Source organism: Lottia gigantea, assembly GCF_000327385.1.
Source record: "Lottia gigantea unplaced genomic scaffold LOTGIsca_25, whole genome shotgun sequence".
Lineage (NCBI taxonomy): Eukaryota > Metazoa > Mollusca > Gastropoda > Lottiidae > Lottia > Lottia gigantea.
The window spans coordinates 2,859,164-2,870,127 of record NW_008708752.1 but is presented as its reverse complement, the minus strand read 5'-3'; the positions used below and the strand labels follow the sequence as shown (position 1 = coordinate 2,870,127).

The window sequence follows — 10,964 nt, the reverse complement described above, 5'->3', positions numbered from 1 at the left end:
ACTGAACTTCAGTTTTTCATTCTGAAAAGTTATATAAATAGTATGAAATCAACTGATAAAAGCAAACATCTAGAGGACTGTTTTTATTTAAAGCTATATAATGTAGTTATTTATAATTACCACTTAACTTTAATCAATTTCATTCAACCTGAACTCTGTAATTTATAATGATGCCATGTGTAGATCATTTTATAGATATGAAATATTCGCCTGAACCTTGCTCTCCATTATGAAAGTTAAGAGTGTTTCTTAATTATAATTAGAATCTCCTGTTTGAATCAGATCTGACTAATAGTTTTTATAATGTATTATTTAAGTTTTATTATTTTTAGTGTATTCACTCTTTAAAATAGTATTAACATATACATATATTTAAATTATTTTATGAATAAAAACCGATGTTTTTCAACTATTTTTTTAATATAGGGTATTTTGAAGGTAATTCAATGTCTTACCTCTATTAAATTAGGACACACTTAATTTTCACATTCAGGTTTTATACCACATTCGAATTTTATACCACCTACTTACAGTCAATCTGCCAGTCGCTCAATTATCATAGGGACAAGTTGAACCAAGCCCACAGGCCCCAATTTTAAGAAAGAAATATGCAAAAATTGTTCCAAAGTAAGTATCTTAAACGTTCACACAATATAAATTGTTTCACAACTTTGCTCTGCCAAGATCTCCGAATGTCGGAGAGTAGGCCTAAAAATATGTCGAGAAAACGAATTCCCCAGGGAGGGCCCCAACTCATTAAGTCCACATGGGTCAGAATTAGTTCCAATACACCAGGACGTGGTCCTGTCCACAGATACCGGTCCCTGTGGCCCTATCTAACATTCATCTCATGGGGACGAATATTTTTACTTCTTCAATTAAGAGTTTATATTTGTAAGGAATTACTTAATAGTCGTTCTGGCATGTGGCGTAGACTTTTCTAATTCAAAGTCAGATTTATGTGTGGCATTTGTCCAAACAGCAATCTCAAAATACTGTTGGTAATGCTGTCTTGCCTTTTTCATCAGGAATATATTATAACGTCCATTGAATGTACCACACCAGAGCTTAGTTTCTTATAGACTGAAACATATGCCTATGATAGCTATTTTGAAAGTTGTCGGCTAAATGTAGCTCCAGCCAATAACAGTCGAAATATCTATCAGAGGCTCGAATAGAGGCAAATAAAATGTTATGTTAAAACTGCGGCCTCTAAAAAGTATTGGTATTGTAAGTTTAGAATATCTTACTGATCTCAAATGGTTTCTCAACATTAAATCTTATGAAGGAATTGATCTGAAACAAATAATAATTTGACATAATACTATTTATTTGTTTTCATTTTAGTGTTGATATTAAATTGCTTTTTCTAATAAACTTGAAAACACCTTTATATTCTGTTTTTTTCTGGCTTTTATACCCTCAAAGAGAAATGTGGACACCATTGACGTCGTATCTGATAGTCATTTCTTCTGTCCACTGAAAGCTGGTGCTCAATCAATATCGTCAATAAATTTGGCTAAAGTTTTGCTTGGAAACTTGCACCGTGTCAAGGTTGATGCTTATCTTATAATATTGATTGATGCTTATCCAATATTTGGTTGATGCTTGTCCCTGAACAACATAGAACCTAGTCAAATTCGTTGACAGTAGGCTGCATTATTATATTATAATCGGCGGGGAAGTGACAGTCCCCCAGTCGAACATTCACTTCCACGCTATGCCAATGCCCATGTGCTCCATCTATGTTGATGTCTTTCAATGTTACTGAAGTTACAAAGCATTAAGGACTCGATATGCTGGAGAAATTGATATAGATCCCGAAGAGGATGATTGGTTGGATATAGAATCACATTTTTATTATGACGTCACAATAACGTTAGCATCATTTCTAAGTATTTCTGAGAAATATTTAGACGTATAGCGTTAGTTTACTACAAAAAATACAAGTTTTCATCTTAAACACATCAAAGCGTTTCAACACCTTATCTGGTAAGTCACCTTGAATAAGATTTTCCTGCCCTGACACCTTTCCATCCGTTTAATGGACTGCCGGTCCACAACTTACTACACAGTAGACAGATGAATTCCTGTGACAGATCCTTCTGAAGATCTTTTGTGTAGGTCTATACACGTCACACGAAATGTGAAACCGATAGGGCTTGGTTCTGATTTTTTGAACTTCAGCTGAACAGTTGTCCCTCCATTCTGTCAGTCTGGCCCCCATTTGAACTCCCAATCTCGGGAGGCTGGCGCCACCACTGAGTTGGAGCTCCATCCAATAATGAGTATTGGTTTAAAAAATTAGACAAATTTCGAGGGCTTGCTGATTATTGATAATGCCGATCAGTGCACTATATTTATATGTTAAAATGACAAGTTTAATAATATCCATCAAGATTTGAATTTCAAAAAGTGGTTTTACTTACTTATACTAGATCTTATAAATAATTAGAAAACTCAATAACCTAAGATGCAATTTTTATATTCATTGTGTATTCCAGAATTGCCCAACAATGGAACATCTTCGAGAACAGACGTTGGTCCCAAAGAAACGGATTTCTCGGCAAGAAAAAGGTAAATGCATTTGTCAGAGGATGAATGTCTCTCCTCATTATTCCATTCAAACCTATAGCTGATGGTTCAGCATGCTACTCGTAAGATCGCTGTCAATAAGCTTTAGGACCAACATTTAACATGGGTGTGAGTCGTCGAAAATGCAAAATATTGCTACAGCATTAGAATTAGAAATATACATTAGATTGTAAAATTTGAGGATAAATGGGGTGGGGAGTCCATTATCCAATCAGCGTGAAGCATTCTGCAAACCATTATTGCTTATGACGTCATAATAACGTTAGGTAATAATGCTTTCATAATTCAACAATTCGTTGAAATTTTAAGACGCTTAGATTTAATTTACTTGAAATTAGTCTTAAATTTACACTTCAAAACTGTTTGATACATCAAACATTCAAGTAAGTATCATTATTGTACTCTAACTTTTGTCAAATGTGACAGTTTTACCTAAATCGTCGTAGCTTTCACCGAATTCACTGTTATTTGTTATTTCATAATTGATGATTTGGTTTCCTTTTTGCAGTAATGGGTGATGTTGCAAAAACACGCGAAAATATCCCGAAACATGGATCATTTGCTGCTCCTGGAGAACTTAATTTGGCTAAAAAGAAAAGAGTGGTGAAACTTGACGACAAAGTTACTGTCAAAACTGGAAAAAAGACGCGACAATATGTTAAACAAGGTAAGATCATTAAAAAATTACACTGAGAAACAAAAACAGTTCATGTAGGAAACTTTATGGATTTTATATATAAAAAAATAGCCATCAGGAATTCCTTTTTTCATTTACTGGAAATATCAACGAATTTTTCTCAAAACGCTCGGTCTCATGTATCTGTCTCAAAAATGCATAGAGCAATATTCACCCCAGATTTTAATGAAATTGTAGACAAACTGGTCTTCGGATTTTTGTCCTGAAAAAGTCAAAAGGAATGCATAGGGATTTATGGTACTTATCATTTCAGAAAAATCTTCAAGGAAAACCAAACGACACGATCCAATAATCAACAATCTAGTTGAACAAGGATGGACTGTTATAAACACTAGTCGTTACCAGATCACAGTGGTCAAACTTCCCGAAGATCAAGCATCGCCTCAAAAAGCTACACCAAACAAAAAGGGAAGCGAAAACCGTTCAGAGATGTTCGACAATCAAGTTGGTAAGTGGGTTTCTTCTTTCGATTTACAGTATGAATGAGCTGATTTTGACATGGAACTATATGTACAGTTGGTGGAACTTTAAACTTATTCCAAATAATGAACCCCCCTAAATATACAATTGGAAAAGGAAAAAAAACGGACGAAAAACTCTTTGCATTTCCCTTTATTGATTCTTTTTATTTCTATTTAGGAGTGTCTCATGAGAAAAACACTTTATTACGAAGATTTATAAAAAGATCTCAGAGAGTTATTGGGAGATTTTTTATTTGCGGAAAGAAGGAAGTTTGAAGAACAGAAATTGGATACAAATGTCTTTCAAACAGCTCATAATATGTCAAATATCTATTATTCATAATTATATATTTCATATATTGTATAATATTATATTATTTATTAGAAATATACATTTTGACGTTTCAAAAGCTATCTTTTTTTCGTGGAGTTTATTTTAGAAACGTTGCACATCATCGAACTTTTTTGTTCTAAGTTCCGTCAGCGTGCCATAGTACTCTTCGATGTGTTTTTTGTACCTGGGTACTGGTCTTCTAAGTTGCTATAAGGCTGTGGGGCATTTAATACCTTACGAAGTGGGGTGGAGGCGGAAGGCTACCTCAATATGTTAAACGCAAAACTAAAATATAAAATGGCACCACATAATTTCACCAATTTTGCTGATAATCACTTGAAATTGTAGTAAAATTCACAAATGCCAATTACAGATATCATTGTCTTTTCAATATAACAATCCCCCTTCCCCTCTCCCAAACACATAAGCCCTCGCATTCACACACTATAAGGGCATATACGCTTAATCTTTACAAAATATTCAGTACTTGACTTTCGCTTGCCAAGTTCAGGTTAATGTAACATGATCTCGTAATAATACACCTTTGTCAGTGAAATAGATCGAAGGACGTCTAGTCGTTTGAATAGGATAATAAATACAGGCTATGCCCGTATATGATCAATCGACAGTTGAGAATCGAAAAAAAGTAGCATTATTCCTCTTGTTGGATACACCATAGCGTTGTTTTGTTTAGCCCAATCAGGTGCAGAGAAGTAAGACATGAAGGTGTGTGTGTACACATTTAATATTTACAAGTTTCGCGCGTGTGCAGATATTAACAAAACAAACCGTCTGTAGAACCGTGTTAATTGGCCAGTTTGAAAATCACGTAAACAAATTGTGTATCTTAGTTCCTAAGATAAGGATTACCTATGATAGCAATATATGCAATACGATGCGATCTTGAATACGTTCGACAGAAAAGCCAAGGCTATTAAATCCCTATAACTTTTTCTCTTTGACTATCACAAAATGCGGTCAAACCGTTATAATATTTCAAGAAAGAAAAGATCTCGACCAAACGTGTGCAGGCATATGGATAATTGTAACGATAACTATTGATAAGAATGATAACGATTAAGATATGTTGAGTATTCTTATACATTTTGGACCTTGGAACATTTCTTAAGGAGATAACTATTGTATTTCGAGGACTATATATATTTACCTTTACTGTTTCGTATCGGATATCGACTTCATTGATAATAGTGCAATTTAATGCCGAATTTAATTTTCTTTTTGACTCATTATTAGTTGAAATGAAACCAGCAAGTGGTTAGGTTGGGTCAACTAGGTCATATTATCTTCTGTATAACACCACGTGTTTTTCATATGTTAATCCAATCGAAATCCGACTATTATCAGAAAATTTTATTGTCAAATATTCTGTGTTTACATCAAATATAAAACTCTATTGAATTTCAAATCTAAATGGATTCGGTGATTTTTTTCATTGTTGTTATTTACGGTCGTAAATCATCACTGAAGTCAAGTTCATAATATTGTTGTAAATAACACCACTTCAATACCACCAATAGAAAACATCTGTTGTCAGCCATGTTGAATCAGTTCTTAACCCTCTTAATCTCGTGGAACTTATATGTGTGTGTAGCAGCTAGATCGCAGACGTACAACGAAGCGTGCAACGTTAAAAATGAAACTGCCTTACTCGTCAAGGAAATTTTAACAAAGTATGGTGAAGGAGGAACGCTGACAAATCCCCAGTTTAGGAATCTGTGGAAACAATTACGAAATTCTCATACTGATAGCCACGTGGTCTTACAGGAACTCAATATATATGATAATGGCATACCGGAAGTGACATCAAATTCATCGTCTGAGAAGGTAACTTATGAATTATTCACTGGGCAGGGTTCGATTTAAGTGGTATCGCATCGCAGTTTGTCCCCTTTTATGACCCAATATTTCCAATGATGAGCCAAAATCAAATTGATCACGACTATATGCGAATTAAATCAAAATTTAAATATTTTTCATAAGAATTTTCAGCAAAATCTAGAAATATATACAGCAACCTTAAGACGGGGTGAGCTCATGAAAATTATTCCAAACCGTGGTGTAATGACTATTGCAGATATCATATTCACGGTTTAGTTTTAGAATGTCTAGAATCAGAAAATGTCAAGTGATATATTAGGCACGACACCCTTACATTGAATAGAACAATTTCTATAGAACTACATGTACTTGACAAGAGCTCATTTCGTAACCGACAATTTTAACTGTTGATTTTGAAATTAACTCGTCCAATGTCATTATCAATTTCTTACCCTTTGTTTCATTTTATAGTGTCTAACGGCAGAGGACATTTATAACATCTATAGCGATGGCGTATCTGGAATCACAGCCAGAAATATACCTCAAGCCGCCTTAGCATTAATCTCCATTACACTGAATGATGCCTGTGAAGATGTTGAAAAGCACCACGAATTGAAACCGTCATCGGCACAAGGTAGGAATTCTATCAAATGCCAAACTAATAACTGGTTGGTCTTTTCAAATAAAGCCGTATGACTAACATGACAGGTTGATATGGCTTTTGGTGACACATTTCCAATAACTCATATGAAACAATCATGATATAAAATTTTCCATATATCAACTAAAAGTATTTTCATGAGATGAGTAATTCCATGACGAAGACTTGTTTAAGACTAACAACGTACTGAGTTGGATAATCTGAAAATACCGAAACTATATATATATATATATATATATATATATATATGATATGCTAACGAATTTCCTTCTTTCAGTATGGGGTTATGGTATAGGATTTGTTACACTGGTGTGTGTAATCTCCAACGTTGGTGGACTTTTAGCACCGTTCATGGAAAAAGCTTTCTTCCAAAAGCTTCTAACATTTTTAGTTGCTATGGCAGTAGGGACCTTAGCAGCAACTGGTTTACTGGTTCTTTTACCAGAGGTAAAGTAATGGATTAAATTGATTTATATAAATACATTATATAGTGCCACTAGGAGGTGACCTTTGTACCCAAAGTATTACTCTGAATGTATGACCTTATACACATCTTATATACTTTATACCTTACAAGAATAAATCAGTCAATATTGAAAGTTGTCGTTTCAAAGCTTTGTCTTAAAGTCATTGTAAAGAAAAGCTTGATTCTTATTATAAGGATATGCCTCAACGTCCGTGTAAAGATGTGTCTCAAGGTCCTTGTAAAGAGGGTTTCAAAGACCTTGGAAAGAGGGTCTCAAAGACCTAGTAAAGAGAGGTCTCAAAGACATTGTAAAGAGAGGTCTCAAAGACCTTGCAAAGAGAGGTCTCAAATACCTTGCAAAGAGAGGTCTCAAAGACCTTGTAAAGAGTGTGTCAAAGACCTTGTAAAGAGTGTCTCAAAGTCCCTGTAAGATGGACTCAAAGCCATTGTAAAGAGTGTCTCAAAGTCCTTGTAAAGAGGGTCTCAAAGTCCACGAAAAGGGGGTCTCAAATCAAAATTAAAAGAGGAATCTTAAAATGCTTTTAAGTCTCAAAGTCCTTATAAATCAAATTCGTAAATTGACAGTCATGATATTTAGACAATATATTATGCAGATTTACATGTCATTTTGAAACTGACGTATAGACCTTCTTAAAATTAATTTATATATACTATTATTTACTTGTTTCAGGCGTTTGATATCATGTCATGTGAAGAGTTAGCTGATGATTATTTATGGAAGGCAGCAACTGCTATGGCAGGAATTTACATATTTTATATGTCAGAAAGAATACTGAAAATTATATTTTATAAACCAAAGGTAACCATTGATTCATATTCTTGCTGTTCGCACAAATTCAGAATATTTAGAGAGGTTGATTGCAGTAATTTTCGAATTTTAACCCCCATTTACTTTCTGAATGATAATTTAGGGATTTCATGCCCACATCACTTATTAGCAAGTATGATGTAAGCCTACCATTTATTTACTTTTCTGAGAAATTTTTGGAAAACAAAGACAAGTACTAACAATCCAAACCACAAAAACAAAACCCGAAATCCAAAAGAAGAGTTCGGCAATACATTGGTAGCAGCAAGTGAACTATTCACACAGAAAGTAAGGATTTGTCGGAGAGTAAAGAAGACCCGTGAAAAGTTCGCTAGAAAGTTTGTAATGATGGATGCTGTATGACATTACACTTTCATACGTTTGCCTTTATATCTTTCAGCAGCCATCCGACCAAGCATTAGAAGTAAAACTTCCTCTCGCATCAGAGAATGAACATAGTCACAGTCATCTACCAGCAAATATTGAGAGTGAAATACAGAGTGGAAACAGATCGGTGTCCACTGTTGCTTGGATGGTACTCATCGGTGATGCTCTACATAATTTTGTGGATGGTTTATCTATCGGTGCTGCCTTTACAGAGAATATATTTACTGGTGTTAGTGTCTCTATTGCTGTTGTTTGTGAGGAATTGCCACATGAACTTGGTAAGTTTTGGCGTCCGTGAGTTCAGCGTCGTCTTAAAGGGTGGGTCAATGGGTCATACCCCGCTTCTTCAGGCCTATGAAGGTCTTATTTTAAGGTGAAAGTTTAGCCCTTTAAATGCTCAAAATTCCTATCAGGCCATTTGAAATCTGGTAGCTTAACAATAGGGGGCATTGGCATCCCCTAGACCAGGCTCTGAGGGGCCAAGCGTTTTCATAGCTATCGTTATGATGTCAGAAAAAGCTAATTCAAACTAAACATAATGGTTTGTTCTAATTCAGTGTTATTTTGGTTATTTTGTAGGAGATGTAGCTATATTATTACATAGTGGACTATCTATGAAGAGAGCGTTATTATATAACTTTCTAGCGGCGGTTATATGTTATATAGGTTTGATAATAGGTATATTGTTAGGTGAAAATACATCTGCTAACAGATGGATATTCGCAATTGCTGGAGGATTGTTTCTTTATGTATCATTAGTGGACATGGTAAGTAGATTAGTTATATTAGTTTACCATATTAGTTTGTTTAAAGTTTACTAATCAGTAGTTAATGAGTCTATTTTTTTTTATGTAATTACTACATGTATTACTAACACAGATGGAGATTATTTCTTATGTATCTTTAGTTGATTAAATTTTTGTTGTTGTTGTTGATCAATTTCATTCAACAATGCTGCGATGGAAGAGACTGGAGCATGTTATAGCAATCTTAATGCTTCTTTTTCAGTTACCAGAACTAAACCACACAGCAGACGAATTTCAACGTCAGAATTCGAATCCATGGAAAATCATGGCGCTACAAAGCTTTGGGTTGATTGTGGGCTTCGCCATTATATTGATAGTGGCTTTTTATGCCGGGCAAATTGTGATTGAATAATAGCATCATATTGGATATTGAAGATACAATCCCCCGAAGAATTACAAGGATATAAAACCGGTTTTTAAACTGAATCAAGTTATTTCCAAACCATTAATGAATGTAAAAGCATCTCAATCTGAAGACATTCCTACCAGAGATAGTTCAACCTTATGCAAATCATTATTCGTCCAATCAATTGTCTTGCCCATTAAATTCAATAAGAAAAGGCGTGTTATAAAGCGAGGAGTTTCGATATAAGAGCCCCCATTCGGCAATCCTCTGCAGTTTCGACAAAGCTGGTGTTGCAGAGCGATAGAACGGAAGGATAAAAACAACATATTGTATTATATAAAAAAAACTATTTTATTATAAAACTTTGATTAATAAAAATGTTATCATCACAGTTTTTCTTTGTCTTTAGACAATTTGTGTTATTTATCTACAATATTGGATAAAATATCATCTATTTAATACAAACAATATGCTATATTAATAATGGAAAAATTGCTTTTTTTTTCTTTTTGTATCATTTTTTCAATCTTATTCATTTTTATATCAGTTTTCTGTATTTTTAAGATTTTTTAAAAATCATTTTTCGTTTGCAAAATGAAGAAAAAGAGAAGGCTTTTGCAAATGTAATGTAACATATTTTAATCTTATGTTTTGATAATTTTTTTGTTTTTTCCTATATTGTCATAAATTTTTCACTTTTTCATATTTTTTGTCAATCATTTTTCTTTTTCAAATAAAAATTGGAATGTTAAAAAAAAATCTTCAATCATATCAATTATCAATGTGTGTATTGTAAATCTACGACCATTTTAAGTAAACCACTACCAACACATCTTAGTTTGGAAGACTTTTAACAGGGCTTCCACATCGCTAACCATTTGTCATAACAACGTTCAAAATACAAAAACAAATACAAATACTAATACATAGAGCTGTTGTATTTACAAGAAAAAAGGATTGTAAAGGGGTTTTCTAAAAAAAATTATGTTTATCGGAGATAGCATCAATTCCTCATTCCAATTTCTGTTGTCCTACAACTCAAATAAAGTTTGAGTTTGATGACGTCACTAATCTCGAAGAGATATATGTTATATTTTGCAATTAGTTAAATCATAAAACGCTTACTTTTTGTAGATTTGCAGGAACCAGAGATGTCTGATTGAAAATTGGAATGGCTCAATCAAATTGATGCTATCAGTGTCTCCGATACATATAAATATTTTTAAAAGCCTGTGTACATTTTTCTTCATCTCATTGGTCAATCACTAGCGTTGAACTTAAAATTCGTTGTTGAAATCTTAATTTAATCTAACGCAAGTTTAAAGAATGAGACCTCTGATTGGCTGATATCATAACCATAAAAATATTAACCAATCGGATATTTGCAAATTCAATTAGGATTAGGATAAGAAAATACACTGCACCACTACAAATCAACTACATGTATATGATCATTCTAATGAAAGCAATGTTCTCTTTTCTAAAAAAAATAATGAAAGCAACTGTTTGTTTTAAATGTAAAAGCCATTTACAAGAGAAATAC

At 33.6% G+C, this 10,964-nt stretch overlaps 2 protein-coding genes across 2 annotated transcripts; both read left to right on the top strand.

The window, feature by feature from the left end:
- Positions 1 to 2,516: 2,516 nt before the first annotated feature.
- Positions 2,517 to 4,029, top strand: LOTGIDRAFT_160667 (hypothetical protein; the record flags this gene model as incomplete). Its single annotated transcript, XM_009055761.1, has 4 exons — positions 2,517 to 2,577; positions 3,104 to 3,262; positions 3,546 to 3,740; positions 3,932 to 4,029. The coding sequence occupies 4 exons, from the start codon at positions 2,517 to 2,519 to the stop codon at positions 4,027 to 4,029; spliced, it is 513 nt and encodes a 170-aa protein (XP_009054009.1).
- A 2,368-nt stretch (positions 4,030 to 6,397) lies between these two features.
- On the top strand, positions 6,398 to 9,427 carry LOTGIDRAFT_117194 (hypothetical protein; the record flags this gene model as incomplete). The annotated part of the gene is made up of 6 exons (XM_009055760.1): positions 6,398 to 6,560; positions 6,865 to 7,034; positions 7,745 to 7,898; positions 8,308 to 8,547; positions 8,849 to 9,036; positions 9,278 to 9,427. Coding segments are annotated over 6 exons (1,065 nt in total), but the record flags the coding sequence as incomplete, so codon positions are not given.
- Positions 9,428 to 10,964: the final 1,537 nt, after the last annotated feature.